The following is a 20,605-nucleotide window of genomic DNA, read 5'->3' on the forward strand; positions in this document are numbered from 1 at the left end:
TTCACCATCACACCATTCAAAGTCACTATTACAGTAAGTTATGTTGTATTACTGCATACCCCATCCGATTTTTTGTATCCTCCCCAGCCCTGAGGAGTCGCGGAAATATTGTGATTTCTTGCGACGAAACACGTGTCGGCTGGCTCATGTATGAACAATAAAAGAAGGAACAATACTATGATGGACTACTTCTTCGCTTATGAACTTTGAACTATATGTCCATTGAGACATCACCTGTATTTAAAAAAAAAATTCTATAAGTGTGCTGCGGAACCTTGTTTTTATGACACCAATGCTTTCTCAACCAAGCTCGGGCTTCATTGCCAAGTTCTGATTCCTTATTTTGCACACCAGTACTTGAGTGCACCCCTTGATGTACCAGTTTTCTGTGGAAGTTGATCTGACTCTACCTCAGCACCAACAGAGTTTTTTGTAATCCGGCCCTGATGATGACCTGAAATGTAAATCGCCATCGACCACCCTGCGCAACTTCTGGCAGTCCTTATTTCCTAAACATGTTCTTCATTTCATGTATTCTCATTCTGCATGTTTTGTAACCATTCTTTGAGTAGTAATTTTTGCGCAGTTTTCGCTGTTCCTCACACTTTGTCACATGTCACTTGCGTAGTTCACTTTTTACACGAGCACTGATGTGCACACTAATGTTTGGATTACACCTACATACAATGTAAACAGTGCTGATACACCATCTATAATTTGGATTCGTATTTTTCACAGCATAGACTGCTTTATTTTGCTTTTTTCTTTGCTGTCTCCCTGTTTCTTTTTTCTTGTAATTGGTGGTTACACTCTATCCAATCGCCTACAAATATTACCTGTTGAGACGTTGTTGCTTGTTACATATTAAATCAATTAATCAATCATAGCATTTGTAAAGTGCACTACATACCCATGAGGGTCTCAAGGCACTGGGAGGGGAGCTGCTACTGTTTGAAGAGCCAGGTCTTGAGAAGTCTCCTGAAGGTCAGAAGGTCTTTGGTCTGCCGTAGGCGGATGGGGAGGGTGTTCCATGTCTTGGCAGCGAGGTGGGAGAATGATATGCCGCCAGCAGTCACTCTTCGGATGCGGGTGACAGTGGCGAGTGCGCTGTCTGCGGAGCAGAGCTGGCGGGTGGGGGTGTAGAGGCTGAGTCGGCTGTTGAGGTACGCTGGTCCGGTGTTGTGGAGTGCCTTGTGTGCGTGGGTGAGGAGTTTGAAGGTTGTCCTCTTGTTGACAGGGAGCCAGTGCAGGTCTCTCAGGTGGGGTGTGATGTGGCAGCGGTAAGGGATGCCAAGGTTCAGGTGTGCGGAGGCGTTCTGGATGCATTGGAGTCGTTTCAGGAGTTTGGCCGCGGCTCCTGCGTAGAGTGCGTTTCCGTAGTCTAGTCTACTGCTGACGAGGGCCTGGGTGACCGTCCTTTTTGTTTCGGTTGGGATTCCCTCTACGATCCTGCGAAGCATGCGGAGGGTGTTGTAGCAGGAGGAGGAGATGGCGTTGACCTGCTTCGTCATGGAGAGGGTAGAGTCGAGGAAGACCCCTAGGTTGCGTGCGTGGCCGGTGTGTGTTGGGGGTGTTCCTAGTGCAGTCGGCCTGGGACGACTCCTGGTGGCCGACTGCACTAGGAGTCGTCCCAGGCAGAGGGGGTGGATCTGAGGATGAGGACCTCTGTCTTGTCGGAGCGGAAGGGGGAGAGGCGGACGCTCCGTGTTCTGCCGGAGAGGAAGGAGGAGGTCCAGTCCACGGCCTTCTCTTGGATTCCGGCGTCGTTGAGGCGTGTTCAAAGTGTGCGGAGGCAGACCGTGTCGACGGCGGCTGACAAGTCCAGGAGGATGAGGGCTGCGGTTTCTCCGTTGTCAAGCAGGGTCCTCATGTCATCGTGGCGGTGATGAGGGCAGTTTCGGTGCTGTGGTTACTGCGGAACCCGGACTGGGACGGGTCCAGGATGCTGTTCTCTTCGAGGAAGCTGGTCAGTTGTTTGATGAAGGCCTTTTCGATGACCTTCGCCGGGAACGGGAGCAGGGAGATGGGTCGGAAGTTCTTGAGGTCCTTTGGGTCCGCCTTGGGTTTCTTAAATAAGGGGTTGTCTCTGGGTGCTTCCAGCTCTCCGGGAAGGTCGCTGTCTCGAAGGAGATGTTGATGGTTTTCTGGGGATGGGGTGCGATCGTGCTGCTGGCTTTGTTAAAGATGTGGTGTGGGCAGGGCTTTTCCGGGGATCCGGAGTGGACGGTGTTCATGAACTTGATGGTGTAGTCGTCGTTGATGTTGGTCCAGGTGAGCAGGCGGTTGGTGCGGGTGGTGTTCGTGGAAGCAGGGGTCTCAGTAGTTGCCGGGGTGGTGACGGCGTGGAAGCTGTTGTGGATGTCTGAGATCTTGCGATGGAAGAAGGTGGCCAGCGAGTCGACAGGTCTTGTAAAGGTGAAATGTCGTTGGTGTTGGAGCGGGGGTTGGAGAGTTCCTTCACGATGTTGAAGAGCTCTTTGCTGTTGTGTGCGTTGTTGTCTAGGCGGTCTTTGAAGGAGGTCCTTTTGGCGGATCTGATGAGGTGCTGGTGTCTGCGGGTGGCGTTCTTGTGGGCTGTGTAGCTTTCCGGTGTTTGATCATGGATCCAGTTTTTTTCAAGTTTTCTGCAGATTCGTTTGGAGGCCTGGAGGTCCCCGGTGAACCAGCTGGCTTTCTTCCTGGTGTGGGTATTGGAGGGCTCCTTGAGTGGGGAGAGGGTGTTGGCGCAGTCGTTGATCCACTGTCTGAGGTTGCGAGCGGCGGTGTATGGGTCGGTCGGGTCTGCTGGTGGGCTCCGGGAGAGGGTGGCACCATATTCCTTAGGTATTCAGAGGGCAACGGGGCACGCATGTGCTACTGGGCCCATCTGTGGGGAATGAACCCTTTTACTCCTGATGCCCAAGGGCCGACCCACTTTGGATCCTAAACAACTGGGTCAAGTACCCCTTCTACACATGACTCTCAGTAGTAGGCGTGAACACGCAGTGTAAGGCTCCTTAGGGGTAGAGATGTGGATACAGATTAGTGGACAAGTGCTCACAACTCAAAGAGAACACAGCAGCTGCAATAAACCAATGTTCAGATTGATATAGTTTGCAGTTTTATTAATTGTTATGCATAATTTGTGTATCAAGATGGTCAATCTTTATTGCATTGATTAATTAAAATCTTAGCAGTCCACACATTAGTTTAAAATTTATAAATGAATACATATATAGCATAATTTTATGTTTCCTTAAAAGCGTGGAGGATATGTTTTAAAATCGAACAGTTAGCTGGTTAAAAATACATACAGTATATTTGCGGTAGGGGTGTGAAGTTTGAATAAGGGCTGTGGGTGAGTCCCGGGCTAGGGGCGACGCCAGTGTCCGTAAATCTAATGTTCTATTGTGGGGCTTGAACGACTGGACTTAGAGTCGAAGCATGGGGGGGGGGGGTCAGGGAGAGTTACCAGACAAAAGGGCTTGGGCGTGAGCAATTGTGCTCAAGCTGCGGCGAAAAGTTTTCTTTGGGCAGTTTTCATGAAACGGACAAAACTGCAGGTTAATGTAACGTTGGCCCTGCTGAAGCACGCCTTCACTGCCTGCCTGCATGACCGGATATGCATTTCATTTAAATGTGGTTTTAACATCCTTCTCCTCTCCCGGTCTAGGGACTTGCATATGCATAGGAGGTGCAGCATGTCTTCGTTGGTTTCGCCGCATAATCTGCATAGTGTAGATGGGAATGTATGTTTCCAGGGGGGCATGTGGCGTTTAGCAGGTAAGCTCCCCATCCTCAGTGCCAAGAAGCATTCTTTTAGTGGTCCTGAAAAGCTGGTTCCGAGATACGGTTGTGGTGAGCATTTTGGGTAGCTTTGTATCACGAACCAGCTGTGGGCCCGCTTATTTAGGCATTCGTTATCGTTTTCAATAGAGACAAGCTTTGTCAACTTATTTACCAGTTCTTTGACGTTGTTGAATGGAAGTCCTAACTCCCAAATATTCTCCAGGGCTAACATGCTAATCCCTGATTGAAGGTAGGCTTATGCATAATTTGTGTATCAAAACCCCTAGTTTTGACAGATCAGGAGGGATTTTTCATTTTCTTCTCGACATTTTCTCAGAATATTTTGAAACTTTCTTGTCCTCCCTGTGAATGCTGTCAGTACTCTTTATAAGTTTGAAACTCAGAATTTAGAAACATATACTTGCATAAATAGAGATTTTATTATGATTTGTGATTCTGTATTTTAAATCTGAGTCTTTATGACAAATGTATGCATTTTCTCTGTATTGTTTTCATTAATAATTCAATAACAAATCCTTTAAACTCTATTTTTGATCTAGAACCCAGGTATTAAGGGACCCAGGGGTATATTATCAAGGGGTTTTATCTCCGCTTTTTTGGCTTTAAAAGCCAAGAAAGCGGAGATAAAATTATCTCCCTATTACCAAGCTGTCGCTAACACCAGTTAGCGACAGCTAATAGGAGATAGCGACCATCATGGGCCCCACTTTGCATGTCAGTGATATTTATCACTAATGATATGCAAAGTGGGCGTGCCAAGATGTTAGCGACTGGAAACAGTCGCTAACATCGCTATCTCCTATTACCAACTTTTGGAGATATTTGCGCTAAGGGCGAATATCTCCAAAAGCTAACACCTGCCCTGAGCAGTTCTTAGCCATGTTATCCAATGGGAGGTGGATAACATGGCTAAGAGCATTTGCTCGATAATGCATGAATATCGCTGACTTTTCAGCGATATTCATGCATTGCGGGCGTTTTTTATCGCATTTGCGATAAACCTTGCTAATAGCAAGGTTTATCTGCGATAAAAATCGCCGATGTGCGGCGATAATTTTTGTCTCTAAACAAGTTAGAGACAAAAATTATCGCTAGTTGTTGATAATATACCCCCCAGTTTCTATTTTGACTTCACTCTGCTGAATTAACCCCTTGCCTGCTTATGACGAGCCCAGTTCGTCATGAGGCACGGTGGAGCTGTGCTCATGACGAGTTGGGCTCGTCATAACGGGTGTGGCGCGTCCACGTGTAATTGATTCCCCGCCTTTGTGGCAGAATCAATTAGTGGGCGGAGTCGTGACGAGCCCAGCTCCACTGTGCCTCATGACGAGCTGGGCTTGTCACGAGCACCGTGGCGCGGCCCCCTCCTCCCCGCATGCTGTGGGGGAATTCGCCTCACATCGAAGGGGTTAATGTTTGTCTTGATAGGGAGGTTAGTCTCTTACCGCTAAATCAACAAGAGATCCTAGAGCTGACTTGCCTCACGTAAAAATCGGGGTGCATAGAATGGGTTCAGCTTCTACACAACCCAAACCGGTTCCAGGACCTCAGACAGTGGATCAACATATTGTTTCAACTTCTTCAACTTTTTGATCAAGAAACTGAGCGTGTCATTGAGTACCCGAAGAGCTGCTGCAAGACCAGAGCTGGTGCACCTGAAGTCTATGCAACTCGGTGGAGAAGCTATGGGTCTATCTAGCGCCTAGAAGTCCAGCTGTCATTGGTCTTGCAAGAGAAGAAGCTGTCCGGGAGGAAAAGCCCAGCTTTGTTCCAAGTGTGTGGAGCAACCAAAAGAGTTGACTTAAGTTGGGAGTGAAGCCAGGACCAACTCGAATCGTGAAGGGTCACAACTCTACCAGTGGAGAGTGATCTATGTGAATAAAGTGAAAGGTAGTTCAATAACATGACTGGAGGGAGTTGTGCTGCTGCTTCCTGATGTGTGGTTTACCATGTTAGAATCTTTGTTGCCTTTGAAACAGAGACCCAGCCCCTGGCCGAAAGGCAGCAACTGCCAAAGACGAGCACCTGCCATCCATGCCTGATGTGTTGTTCAATGCAGCAGTCCGAAAGAGTAACAAGGCTATCACCTGCAGTCCCATGCTGCTGACAAAGATACAGATTGAGAGAACACAAGAACATCATCCACCACCACCTAAAACCTTCAGAGGAGACATTTTGCCTAGTCACTGGCGAAGCTGAGGAAAACTTTGTTGGTGAAGTATGGAGAGCTCCAGACCATGTCATCCTGGCATGGAAAAGCTGGACTGACTTCACTGCACTGGTTAAGGCTGATATAATGGTGACATTAATCTAGAGAATGGTAAGGTGGCAAATTGTGGCGCTCGAGAGATCCTGCTGGAGAAAAGAATTCCCAGACCAGTTTGACACCTGGGGGCGTATTCTTAAGGTGAGAAATCTATAGGGAGAAGTATTCATTGAAAGTTTTTGATATTGCTTTTTGATGAAGTATTGCATGTTTAACCCTTTGGTTACTGCTAGAGGTAAAGAAGGTCAGAGCATAACCGCTGCCTTCTAACTTGCCCTAGAATCTCTTTTCTCCAAGGTGTAAGATAATTTGAAATTATTTTCCTTGAAGTAGATGCTCCTAAGACAGGCTGACTAAGGGAGAACATCAGCAAGAATTACTAGGATAGGATACCGGTAACGAATTGATAGCAATTGGGAGGCAGACTAAAAAGTCTGCCAGAGAGGCTATCTAAGACAGCATAAGGCAGAGGTCCATTTGGCAGAGTGAGGACACTGGTAGAAGCAGCTGTGGTAGGAGGGCATGACCAGAAAGAATACAGCTTGAGTGATGCTTTATATGATAGGATATTGCTAGGAAAAGTTGAATAGGGGAGGGTACAGTTAAAGGAGAGTCCCACTGGGTAAGAAGGGGCTCCAACGACAAGTCCTAATACCATAGTTTAAATCACCAGGTTTCATATGCTTCACTCACGATTGCAACTCTGTGAAAGGTCGGTCTGGAGGTGACTTCTTCTCGCTGGACACGTAGAGAGCATTTGGACTTTGGAATACATCTGCTACTTCTGGAACATCTTTTGAAAACTGTAGTTTGATAAGAAATGGAAAGAAACAATAGATTAGTGACTTGTTTTAATATGCATTCTAGATCCCCCTCTTCCCGCCTATAATTGTTGACATCTCTATAAGAGCCCGGGGATTAACATGGAGACAGAGTAACGTTACAGACAAAATATCAAAAGTCAATACCATATCTGATTCTGCTAAAATCAAACAACTGAAAGTTTGAACTTCTAGCCCGGCAAGTGCCTCTAGTAACTCACTGCCATTAATACATATGAAATATACATCCTGGCCCAACAAATGTGGGGTATTTCTCATTAGTGGGGTAAATTGACAAGAATTAACCTTAGCCAGCGTTGTGGCTCCTGGGGTGGTGCTGGAGGACGGCATTCATATTTACCTGCTGTTCATACGTATTTAATTATTCGGAGCGGGATCGTATGGGGCTCTTCCTTTAAAAGGTGTTGAAAAATGCACAGATTTGCTTCTGCCCGATAAGTAGGAAATAGTTGCAGAATTATAAGAGGACTAACGGTATGGCTTAGTAGGAACCTGACAGATTTCATATTGATAATGCCTTTCACCGCATCAGGACATATTTGATGATGGGGTGAGTGAGCACTTGCCAATAAAAGTCAAATCCAAAACCATACCATAGGCCACTTAAATTAGACAGAAGTTGTTAATCCACATCAGACGTGGAACAGTGACTTCCAGTTTCATGTATAATGCAGCAGTCTCTACTCTGCCACCAGAAGCACCGAGCACCAGCGTTGCTGCATGCCTTTCATCTGTATTCCTGAACACAGATTCCCTCCTTGTGTGTAGAGGAATGAGCTCTCACAGTTTTGACCTCCTCCCACATCGAAAGGAAACAAATAGCCATTGGAGCCTGTAAAGTTGATGAACACTTGCTCAGATCCCAGAAACGATCTAGTCCGTCTATCATCCAAAATGTTCCTAACATGGTGAGTTGACGCCTCAGTTTGAAAATAGCTGCTTAGTACAGACGTGGGATCACGTGGCTCCAGCAACGGCTACAGGCCTTCCACTATAGATAAGGCCCTAGAGCCATATAAGGTGCCCACCCGTCCCCCACAAGATCAATCAATCAATCAATCATATAACTTGTAAAGCGCATTACATACCCGTGAGGGTTCCAAGGAGGGGGGGGGGGGGTGCTGCTATTGGCCGAAGAGCCAGGTCTTGAGTTGTCTCCTGAAGGTCAGCAGGTCTTCGGTTTGTCACAGGTAGAGGGGGAGGGTGTTCCAGGTCCTGGCGGCGCTATGGGAGAAGGATCTGCCTCCGGAAGTAGTTCTCCGGATGCGTCGGACCGTGGCCAGGGCGTGATCGGCAGAGCGGAGTTTCCTGTTGGGTACGTAGAAGGAGAGTCGACTGTTGAGATAGGCTGGGTCGGTTTTGTGGAGTGCCTTGTGCGCGTGGATCAGGAGCTTGAAGGAGATTCTTTTGTCGACGGAGAGCCAGTGCAGCTTCCTCACGTGGGGGGTGATGTGGTCGCGGCACGGGACGTCGAGGATCAGGCGTGCAGAGGCATTCTGGATTCTCTGTAGTCTGCTGATGAGCTTTGACGAGGCTCCGGCGTAGAGGGCGTTTCCGTAGTTGAGGCTGCTGCTGACTAGGGCCTGGGTGACTGTTTTCCTCGTGTTTGTCAGGATCCATCTGTAGATCTTGCGGAGCATGTGGAGGGTGTTGAAACAGGTGGAGGAGACTGCGTTGACTTGTTTGGTCATGGAGAGTTTCAAGTCGAGGATGACTCCCAGGTTGCGTGCATGGTCGGTGGGGGCTGGTGGGGACCCCAGTGACGTGGGCCACCAAGAGTCGTCCCATGCGGAGGGGTTGGACCCGAGGATGAGGATTTGCGTTTTGTCTGTGTTCAGTTTGAGACGGCTGTCCTCCATCCAGTCTGCGACGGCCTTCATTCCCTGGTGGAGGTTGGATTTGGCAGTGCAGGTGAGGGAGAGGATCAGCTGAGTGTTGTCGGCGTAGGAGATTATGTTGAGGTCATGCTGTCAGGCGATGCGTGCTAGTGGAGCCATGTAGACGTAGTCGGGCTGAGGGAAGATCCTTGAGGGACGCCGCAGATGATCTCAGAGGCATCGGATCGGAACGGGGGGAGGTGGAGGTGGACTCTCTGAGTTCTGCCGGAGAGGAAGGAGGTGGTCCAGTCCAGGGCTTTGTCTCGGATCCCTGCGTCATGTGCGTAGTGTGTGATGGCAGACGGTGTCGTAGGCGGCAGAGAGGTCCAGGAGGATGAGGGCCGCCGTCTCGCCGTTGTCTAGTAGGATCCTGATGTCGTCTGTGGCGGCGATGAGGGCGGTCTCCGTGCTGTGGTTGCTGCGGAAACCTGATTGGGACGGGTCCAGGATGTTGTTGTCTTTGAGGTGACGGGTGAGCTGGGTGTTTACTATCTTCTCGATGACCTTTGCTGGGAACGGAAGCAGGGAGATGGGACGGAAGTTCTTGAGGTCGCTCGGATCCGCCTTGGGTTTCTTCAGTAGGGCGTTGATCTCTGCGTGCTTCCAGTTCTTGGGAAGGCGGCGGTCTCGAAGGAGAGGTTGATGATTTTGTGCAGGTGGGGTCGGATGGGAATTGCTGGCTTTGTTGAAGATGTGGTGCGGGAGAGGGTCGGAAGGGGAACCGGAGTGGATTGTTCCCATGGTCTTGATTTTGTCCTTGATGCTCACGTTGGCCCAGGTTGTCAGGGTGTCGTGGGAGGTGGGGTGCGGGGGGTTCGTGCGGTGTGGTCGGCAGGGGTCGTCCGGGGTCTGAAGCTGTCATGGATGTTGGTGATCTTCCGATGAAAGAAGGTGGGGAGGGAGTCGCACAGGGCTTGCGATGGTGGGATGTCGTTGGCGTTGGAGCTGGGGTTGGAGAGTTCCTTCACGATGGTGAAGAGCTCCTTGCTGTTGTGTGCGTTGTTGTCAAGGCGGTTTGTGAAGGAGGTTCTTTTGGCGGTCCTGATGAGGTGGGGGTGGTTGCGGATGGCATCTTTGTGGGCAGTGCGGCTGTCTGGCGTCTTGTCGCTGTGTCATATGTTTTCCAGTTTCCGGCAGGTGCGTTTTGAGTCAAGGAGTTCCGGGGTGAACCAGCTGACTCTTCTGCTGGTGTTTCTGCTGGTGGGGTTTTTCAGCGGGGCGATGGTGTTGGCGCAGTCGTTCATCCAGCGTTCAAGGGTGAGTGCACCTTCATCTGGGTTGGTGGGGTTCGTCGGAGGGTTGAGTACGAGGCTTGTCTGTAGTTCTTCAGTGACTTTGCCCCAGCAGCGGCGGGGGGTCTGTAGTGTGCGGTGGTGTGTGAGGGGTTTTCGGAAGGAGAAGTGGATGCAGTGGTGGTCTGTCTGTTTGGAGGCGTGGCTGAAGGTGACGTGGGGGCTTGAGGAGAAGATGGCATCTAGCGTGTGGCCGGCGCTGTGGGTCGGCGTCGTGACGAGCTGTTTCAGTCCGAGGTTGTCGAGATTGTCGATCAGGGTGGAGGAGTTGCTGTCGTTGTTGTTCTCCAGGTGAAAGTTCAGGTCTCCGAGGAGGATGTAGTCGGTGGAGGTCAACGTGTGCGTGCTGATGAGGTCGGCGATGGAGTCGCAGAATTGAGGCCGGGGTCCTGGTGGTCTGTAGAGGAGGGTGCCTCTTAGGGTGGTCTTGGGGTCCATGTGGATCTGGAAGTGCATGTGTTCCGCGGTGCTGAGGGTGTCGTTGGTGTTTGTTGCTACCCTGATGGTATTTTTGTGGACGATGGCGATTCCTCCTCCGGCCCTGTTGGTGCGGTCTCTGCGGGTGATCTTGTACCCGTCTGGGACGGCTATGGCGATGTCTGGTGAGGAGGTGTCGTTCATCCAGGTCTCGGTCAGGAAGGCGACGTCCGGTGATGTGGTGTCGAGTAGGTCCCAGAGTTCGACGGCGTGTTTGTGTGCGGAGCGAGTGTTGATCAGGATGCATCTAAGCTGGTTGGGTTCCAGCGTGGCAGGCGTCTTGGTGCTTTTGAGGCAGATGAAGCTGCAGTTCCGGCAGGTGAAGGGGCAATGGGTGCACTTCGGGGCGGCCTTGCAGCAGGTATGGGTTCTTCCTTGGTTGAGAGCGACGAGGGTGCTGGCGTCGTAATGGAGGCGGTCTTCATGGCTGGTGCGGGGGCCAGGGGTTCTGGCGCTGGGCGCGGTTCTGGCGCTGGGCGCGGTCCAGGCGCGGGCGGGCGCAGGCGAGCTTGCCTTAGGCGCGGCCGCCATATATGGGGAGGTGGGGAGGGAGGAGCAGCTGGGAGGTGGGAGGCGAGGGACGGGTGAACAAATGGGCGAGGAGGGGGCGGGCCGCAGGGGAGGCAGCGGAAGGGACAGGGGGCAGGAGACCGACGCGGGGCACAGAAGAGAAAAGGGGACAAAATCAAGGGGCACAGAGGCACAAGTCAGCACAGGGGTACAAAGAACGGCGAGGGGTACAGAATAAAAGGGGGCACAGAATCAGAGCGGGGGGCAGGGGGCACAGACAGTTACAAAGCAGGCACAAAGCAACAGGCAGCAAGCAAAGCGTCCCTAAGGCCACCACTGGCCACCAGGGATGAGGCGCAGGTGGAGCCTGCGGGTGGTGGAGGGCCTCCATACACAGGCGGCAGCAGGAGACAGCGGGGTGACGGCGGAGCTGCAGCGGGGGGGAGCAACCTACCAGGAAAGTCAAGGGTCGCTCTCCTCACCGCGCAGCGGCCGCCATATATGGGGAGGTGGGGAGGGAGGAGCAGCTGGGAGGCGGGAGGCGAGGGACAATTGAACGAATGGGCGCGGAGGGGGCGGGGCCGCAGGGGAGGCAGCGGCAGGGACGGGGGGCAGGAGACCGGCGCGGGGCACAGAAGAGAAAAGGGGACAAAATCAAGGGGCACAGAGGCACAAGTCAGCACAGGGGTACAAAGAACGGCGAGGGGTACAAAATAAAAAGGGGCACAGAATCAGAGCGGTGAGCGGGGGGCAGGGGGCACAGACAGTTACAAAGCAGGCACAAAGCAACAGGCAGCAAGCGAAGCGTCCCTAAGGCCACCACTGGCCACCAGGGATGAGGCGCAGGTGGAGCCTGCGGGTGGTGGAGGGCCTCGATACACCACCGGTAACAGGAGACACCGGGGTGACGGCGGAGCTGCAGCGGGGGGGAGCGACCTACCAGGAAAGTCAAGGGTCACTCCCTTTCGCATTTTTTTCCACACTCTACGGAGCGAAGAAAGATTTATACGATAGACTGAATGATGGCAGTGCACAAAAGAACTAAGGTTTCTATTACCAAAATCATCAATGCCTTCACTCAGAATAGTAAGGCAGGCTGGTTCCTGAGGAATCTGCAGGGGGACTGAGTATCCATCAGAAAGATAAGTCACATTTTCTTCTGATATTTATTTTTCCACATCAGGTGAATCACTAGCCAAGTGGGACCTCCAACGAGGTGAGTCTGAGGAGGGCATTACACTACTCTTTCAGTTCGGTCCTAGAACAATGATCATCCCTCCAGACTTCAGAGCGAAGGCAACAGTACCAGGTGAATGTGTGGATCAAGGCGCACAAGGCAGCCTGACAGATGTTCACAACGACAACGCTCATGGGCAACAGCTAAGAAGTAGTTACCCATAGTTGAATGCGCCCTAATGGCTATAGGGGACTTTCTTGTGAAAGGGATTGCACAATCCAGTGACAAGGATCAGAATAATCTTAATGCGTTGGACTCACTAAAAATGGAGATTCAGATGTAGAGCCAAAGTATGCAATTGGACATGTGCAAAAAGCAGTATGCAGGAGGCAAGGAGTCCTAGCAGCCGCAGGACTGACAGTGCCGGAACAAAAGCTACCACACTCTGACATTGTTGTCATACCATGGGCTTGTACATGGGGGAACCTCCTCAGATCAATCAAGCCCAAAATGATCTCAATGAAGGGCAGATGTTCTGCGGGAAGGAGGTTTGACTTGGGGTGACTGTTTGAAAAACCCAGGTTAGAGTTAAGGGAGAGAGCTGAAGGTGATCAGAGACCAGCTGTGGTGGGCCTATCCCAGTCATTGAGGTACAGGAACAGATATATCCCTGAGCAGATGAGCTTCAACCACTGATATGACCTTCATAAAGACCTAATGGGGTATTGTAAGTCCAAAAGGAAGGACCAAAAACTGGTAGTGAGTCAAACCATAAACAAAACAGACAATCTATTCTTGGATAGCAGGATTGGTATAGGAAAATACAAGTCCTGCAAATCGTGTGATACCATCCCTTTCAACAGCTTTATTTGACAATTTACAGTCATAAAAGCGATTCACAATAATACAAATGGAATTAATTATACATAAACATAAAGCACTAGGAAGACATACATAGATCATATAAATAAAACTACTTCACATCCCCAATATGTGGGATTCATGAATTAAAATCAATTAAAAACTCGTTAGAGTACAAAATAAAACAATTAAGATATGTACAAATCTCATTGTTAGGTAAAATACCATTATAATTAATATACTTCCTGGCATATAACCATATAGAACATAATTGGGACACACACTCTGCCCCCCCATGAGGAGCTGGATGATATGAGCCTTACTTTGGGGCGCCTCAATTTTGACACTCATTCTGGGTTATTAGGCGAGCCCTCAAAGTCCATAACCACCCTAAAATTTTTGCCATAGCTATTACAATGGGCGGTGAAGTGTCAGTCCACAGAATGCGTTCCGCTTCAGCTACGCGCCTCGTGCCCAAAAGTGAACAAATTGGGAACAGCCAGGCCCGGCGCGGGGCCGCATAAGCAACACAGGCAAAAAGGATAGGCAAAAAGGATATACGACTATTTCAACATCTTTAACACTCAATTAAAAATTGTCTCTTGGAATGCTGCTGGCCTGTATAATTGCCCAGAGAAATTTGATTTTTTACTTTCTTTAAATGCAGATGTGCTATGTATCCAGGAAACATGGTGTAAAAATCTCCCATATGGAGGGAAAGATTATTTTGTCCTGGAGGCCCCTGCAACTCCTTCTAAAAAAGGCCACGCAAAAGGTGGAATTGCCTGCTTGCTATCTAACTCTTTACAATGGCAATTCTCCCACTACACGGACACCAGTAATCTTTTCCAATCTATAACTATTACTAATTTAGCCTCAGTGGGTAGACGGTCTTCGTTTATAATTTTAAATGCATATATTCCCCCCGAAGATATTTTTAATACAGTTCTAAAGCGAATGTTTTCCTATGTCAAACAATTACTAGAGGTTGATCACCCCCCCTATATATTACTGGTGGGTGACTTAAATAGCAAAGTGTCTAATTTAACTCTAGACATGTTTAGAAATAAACCTAAGGAAGAAGTATACAATATACCTCAAGCACTCTTGCCCACTAAAATAAAAGCTAATAAAAGAGGTAAGATTCTCCTTGAGGAACTTAGTCACTTAGAGGGGCTTATCGTAAACGGTAGGATGCCCTCTGATACTCCCGCTAACTATACACATGGATCATTTAGGGGTGAATCTATTTTGGATTACGCAATTACGGACTACGATACGTTCTCTTTTATTAAAGATATGGTGATCTCTCACTCTTCCTTGAGTGACCATAAAATGATTAACATAACTGTCTCACTAATTCCCCCAGAAACTAATTCCTGGTCCTTAAAGAATAGAGGCCTTTCTATTAAGTGTAAGTCAGGTAGATGTTTTTGGGGATCTACCAATATGAAGGATGTACAAAATATTCTTGCCCAAACTTTACTAGATCTAGATCATTGGCAAGGTATGGAATTTCTACATCTCGAAAATTTTATCAAAAAAGTCATCAAGATAGCTAAGAAAACGGGAAATCCTAAAAAGTTACATTTCTCCCCTAGCTCATTACTAATATTAAATAAGGAGATAAATAAACTCGTTAGGAAACAATACCTTAATAGATCTGGGGAAAATGAGCATCAGTTAGCCTTATTAAAAAGAAGGAGGGTTAGATTGAGATCTAAGCTAAAAAGAGAAAAAGAAGATTCTCTTTGGATCAAGTTAAGAGAGGCTTCGACCCACAATAAATCTAGAGATTTCTGGTCCATAATAAGGAAAGGATGTGGTTCAATAACAACTCCCAATCCAATCTCTATTGCGGAAGATGTCTGGACTCTATTTGTGACTACCTTATATCCACCCAATGGCGCAGTGGGGGATACATGGGATCCAGGCCCAAATAGAGAGCATAAAATAGAACTCCCTACCGAGAAATCCATAGCTACCGTGATAAAGAGTATGCGCTCTTCCGGAGCTATGGGTCCAGACGAACTGCCCATGTCAATAATTAAGCAAGATGTTACCACCTGGAGTAGGATTCTTCTTCCAGTATTTCAAGCATGCTTTAGATCAGGAACAGTCCCCGACTCTTGGAGGGGAAGTATACTAATCCCCATATTTAAAAAGGGTGATCGGGATAAGCCTTCTAACTATCGTCTAATAGCTTTATTGGACTCAATAGGAAAAAATTTCGCTAAATGTCTTTTAATGTTAATAACGGAATGGGCAGAATTAAATAGTATTTTACCCATGGAACAAACAGGATTTCGCAAAGAGCATGGAACTCTAGATAACTTGACATTATTACAGGTGATTATGGACAAATATGCACGTGTTCGAGGTGGTGGCATATACGCAGCATTTATAGATTTCTCCACGGCGTTTGACAAGGTGGACCGTCCAACGCTGTGGAGAAAGCTGGCTGTACTGGGTATGCCAGGATATTTACTCGAATTAGTTAGGTCTCTACACTCGAACACATGGTGTAAGGTGCTGCAAGGTGGAGAAAGGGGTCTCTCTCAATCTATCCCCTCTCTGAATGGGCTAAAACAAGGGTGTATACTGGCGCCCATATTGTTTTCTTTATATACGGCCGACCTACCATCCTCCATTGCAGCTTGTGAGGGACTAGCTCCGACAATTGGAGGGTCAGCTATATCGGTCCTTATGTATGCGGATGATATACTTGTTTTAGATTTGACCCCGAAGGGTATATCTAATCGTCTACATGCATTGAACCAATTTGCTGAAGCACATTACATGAAAATTAATATATCGAAAAGTAAAATCATGTGCATTTTTGGTAAGAAAAAATGTAGGTCTGGAAGTTATAATTGGGCTATTGGCGGACAAAAACTCGAGGTGGTTAAAACCTATACCTTTTTAGGCAAAATAATATCAGCTAATCTTAGTGAGAATCCCCATATCGAACATAACTCACGTAAAGCGCTGGCCCATGGTACGGGGTTATGTTCTTTGTACAACGCTACCGGGAAGAGACACTTCTCCCTCTTTCTGGATGTATTTAGAGCGAAAATTCCTGCAACTCTACTATATGGAATTGAATTAGTGGAGTTGAAACAATGGGGATTTATGCAAAAAATGGAAGGAAAGGTATTAAGAAAAATCTCTTCTTTTAACACAGCATGCTCTATATCCTCATGCAGGCTGGAATTCGGACTCCGAAGTTGTTGGGCACAGGGGTTGGTTGCCCTCGTTAGATGGGTAGCCTGTTTGGCCAGAGGTAAACCGGGTACCTTAAGAGAAGCTATCAAAAAGGAACTCCTGGGCAATTTTAACGAGTTCTCGCTGTTAGTAAAAAACTTTAGAAAAGCGGTATCTCTGCTAGAACTGGATGAAAGCACGTTATTCCTACTTTCACCCTCTGAGCTAAAGTTTAAACTAAAATGTACATCTTGGGAACTCTGCTATAAGTTGGATATACTTGCCCAACCTAGACAAAAAGAAAGGGAAGCCCTGGTAAAAACATATATCCCAAAGCTGGCCCAACAATACCTCATTTGGAATATTCCCCATAGAGTCCGTAGATTATGGTACCTTTTAAGACATGACTTGCTTCCACTCAATATTCTTTTAGCAAAATGGTATGTGGTATCTCCAATATGTAATTTCTGTAATGATGCTGTACAGGATCGTAATCACGTCTTGTTTATTTGTCCTGCATTGCGCCCATTGCGCCATAAATGGTTAAAACCAATTTGTTTACAATTGGGAATTGTAAATGTAAAAATGTTCTTCCATGCACTTTCCTGCCCTCCAAATGAAATGTTTTGTTCCAGAATTTTTACATTTTTTAAAGGGTTTTTAGATATTTATTAATGAAGTACAGGGTGATGTTGAGGGCGATGTTGATGATTGCTTTACTCGCAGATAAGTAGTGTTTTCTTTTCGTTTTGTGTTGTCATTTGTATTATTCATATTGTATAATTGTGTGCTTATTTTTATGTGGCCCTCATTGAGAGCCAAAAACATAATAAACTTTGACTAGTATATGGGCCAGGGATTCGTTGCAGGATCTGCACCTCGGGCACTTGATGTAACTTGAGCTGACCATTTAACGGTAAAAGATCTCACCGGGAGCGTTCCCACCCTGAACTGGAAGTACAACTTACAGTCCAGTGGTTTAGTGATAACGTCCCAGTAAGATTCCAGCTTCGGGCGGCTTTATGGTCCAAGAAGCGGCTAGTGATGGAAGATGACACTAATTGCCTGGTGTTTTTTGCCTGAAACCATTCCCAATACTTAGCCTTCACCTCTTTTGTTGGAAAATGGGAGTTTACGAGATCAGGCCTAGATCCGTCAAAAGATTTCTAACCGCCCATAACCATTTGATACGGTGTGAGGTATCGGCCCTTATTAGTTCTAGGAAACCTTTCGCATGTTATGTTATGTTATGTTATGTTATTGTTTTTTATTGTGCGCACAGCGACTCCAGCTAAGGAGCATCCTGGCGCATTTGACAAGGAAGAACATAAGAAAAAACATAACACAGCAGGAAAGACAAACAGCCGGAAGGACCACTCTAATTTGAAGGTACATCAAGGAGCTAAAAACTAAGAGGGGCAACTAAAACAGAAAAGTTTTCAATGCTCTTCGGAAAGCCATAAGATCCTCCAGCAGGCGAATTTCCACCGGAAGAGAGTTCCAAGCTGATGCCGCTTTTACACCAAAGGAACGTCCCCCCATACGGCAGAGCCTGTATCTAGGGACTACAGCCAAGGCCTGGCCCTGGGAGCGAAGTGTGCGAGTGGGAACATAGAAAGAGAGAAAGCAGGACAAAATTTCAGGGCCTATGCCTCTCAAAATCTTAAAGGTCAAACAAAGGACCTTGAAGAGGATACGCTTCCTCACTGGGAGCCAGTGCAGGGAGCGAAGGACACTCGCCACCGGGCAAAATCTAAACACAGTTTTGAGAATTTATATCAGCACTCCTGTGACCAAATAATCATAACAATTAGGGCATAAGTAAAAAAAAAAAAAAAAAAAAAAACCCTGCCAATCTCAAAAGAAATTTTCTAAATCAAACTCTATTAGTTCTAGAGCTGTTTAAAGAATTAAGCATATATCTTCATCAAGACAGGGATTCCAAAGATGTATAGTCCACTTATTTGTTTTTTTCCTTTTCAATCTTTATTTTTTTATACAAACAGGTATTTCCAGCAACAAGTAGAGATCATCATATCGCGTTATTAAGACGGCTTGGGGTTGGAGATGTGACGACTACTACGACACTTACAATGCTCTACAACTTATTATGGTTGGTTTTTTTGAAGACTAGTTCGCGCTGAGTATTCGTATTTGGAATCCGGTAGCATACTATATATTCGTGACGGAGAATATTTTGGATCACAACCTACCTTGGTTGTTTATTTGAACCACTATTTGGTACCGTTTGTCCACATTTGGATTGGGATAGCACATTTTATATACGTATTTGTCAACTTGCAATTACAACTAGGTCAGCCATTATTTGTGGTGATCCTCTCACCCCATATTCCTCGACCCGCACTTCCAGCCCTTCTTACGACTTATGATTTTGCCTTGAAAAAGTCCTTGTGGAGGACGAAACACGTGTTGGTGATCTCTGATGATCTCTACTTGTTGCTGGAAATACCTGTTTGTATAAAAAAATAAAGATTGAAAAGGAAAAAAACAAATAAGTGGACTATACATCTTTGGAATCCCTGTCTTGATGAAGATATATGCTTAATTCTTTAAACAGCTCTAGAACTAATAGAGTTTGATTTAGAAAATTTCTTTTGAGATTGGCAGGGTTTTTTTTATTTTTTTTTTTTTTTTTTTACTTATGCCCTAATTGTTATGATTATTTGGTCACAGGAGTGCTGATATAAATTCTCAAAACTGTGTTTAAATTTTAAGTGTACCTTTGGGTACGCTAGTGGCACCTCAAGGTGGTAGGTGCTTTGAGATACTCTGGCACCCTATTTGGATATTTGTGTGATAAACATATACATTGTGTACGTAATTTTGGAGATATTACAAGTGTGTGTAGAGTGTGTGCGGACGTTTCCCTTTAGGGAACACTACCACCAGTTCTTTCTTATATATTGTTTTGTGTATAACCGGGCAAAATCTAGGCAGGCCGACAATCGCCCTGGCCGCAGCATTTTGTACCCGTTGCAGTCGAGTGAGCTCGGCCTGATTAGCCCCAGCAAGGAGAGAGCTCGCGTAGTCCAGGCGAGAGATAACAGTGGCCTGGATTACTAGCTGTCTGGTTGGGGCGTCAAAATACTTGAGGACAGGTCTTAAGCCTCTCAACAGACCAAAGCAACAGGCAGCTGTTTTTTTAGTATGCCCTACAAAGGTAAGACCAGCGTCTAACCAGACTCCCAGATTTTTCAACTCCAGCACCGGCGTCGGAGTAGGGCCCAGCTCTAGTAGCCACCATTGATCACCCCAAAGTTCCACTCCCCTTCCGACAATCATGACCTCTGTCTTAGTGGCATTTAGCTGGAGACAGTTCCCCGTCAACCAGCTAGCCACCGCCTTCAGTCCATCCTGAAACCTGGGGGCATCTAATTCCGCATCCCCGCTGAGAGTAACCGCCAGCTGTGTGTCGTCGGCATATGAGACCAAAGTTAGGCCCCACTGCCTAGCGACATCAGCCAGCGGTCTCACGTACAGATTAAACAACGTGGGACTCAGCGAGGATCCCTGCGGAACCCCCATGGCCAGTGGCTGGAATTTGGACTTGAAGGGAGGGATGGCAACACAGAAGGAACGATTGCCGAGATAGGAGCGGAACCACTGCAAAGCCTGGCCACCGACACCTATTTCCTCGAGCCGATGCAGGAGGATACTGTGAGAGACCGTATCAAAGGCGGCGCTGAGATCTAACAATATCAGCGCCGCCGTCTGACCAGCATCCAACACCGCACGGAGATGTTCCACCATCACAAGAAGAGCGGTCTCCGTGCTGTACCCAGCACGGAAGCCGTTTTGTGTGGGATCAAGAACATTGGTTCGGGCGAGATATTCTGATAGGGCCAGATTGACATGGGCCTCTGTTATCTTCGTCGGCCAGGGCAGCAGCGAGATGGGACGATAGCCTGCAAGTTCTGGTGTAATCCATAGTCTCCTCCAATGCAGGAGGGGACGCAGTTCGGCAACTGCTGCGATAGTTTTTTTGCCTAGATCAATTAATAATGGGCTCATTGGGGTACTCTGGGGTAGTCTCGTGATTTTTCTTAAGAACCTGTTTTCTGAGATGGTAAGAGCCACAAGATTCTCACAACCCCAGACTTCCGAGCCATATAGTGCTGAACTAACAGCTTTCAAGTTGTAAATTTCTAGGGCTGGGCTAATGGGCTTAGAGTGAGAAAGATTGTGTTCCTGACTAAGTATGGGCGAAATTTGCGAATTAGCGGTGCACGAATTCGCGCGAAATCAAAGTCGCGATCCGCAAAATTGGCGAATTCGTGGCAATTTGCGTA

General features: G+C 47.4%; 1 protein-coding gene across 2 annotated transcripts in view; it reads right to left on the reverse strand.

Annotated features, from left to right (window-relative positions):
* The window catches only part of LOC144766788 (inactive serine/threonine-protein kinase TEX14-like), a 1,338,527-nt gene that overhangs the window by 243,245 nt on the left and 1,074,677 nt on the right, over positions 1 to 20,605 (reverse strand). For both annotated transcript variants that reach the window (XM_078650521.1, XM_078650519.1), the window contains exon 17: positions 6,749 to 6,858. In XM_078650521.1, the coding sequence (XP_078506647.1) occupies positions 6,749 to 6,858 (110 nt within the window). The remainder of the gene's footprint in view (positions 1 to 6,748; positions 6,859 to 20,605) is intronic.

This window comes from Lissotriton helveticus, chromosome 7, assembly GCF_964261635.1.
Source record: "Lissotriton helveticus chromosome 7, aLisHel1.1, whole genome shotgun sequence".
Taxonomy (NCBI): Eukaryota; Metazoa; Chordata; class Amphibia; order Caudata; family Salamandridae; genus Lissotriton; species Lissotriton helveticus.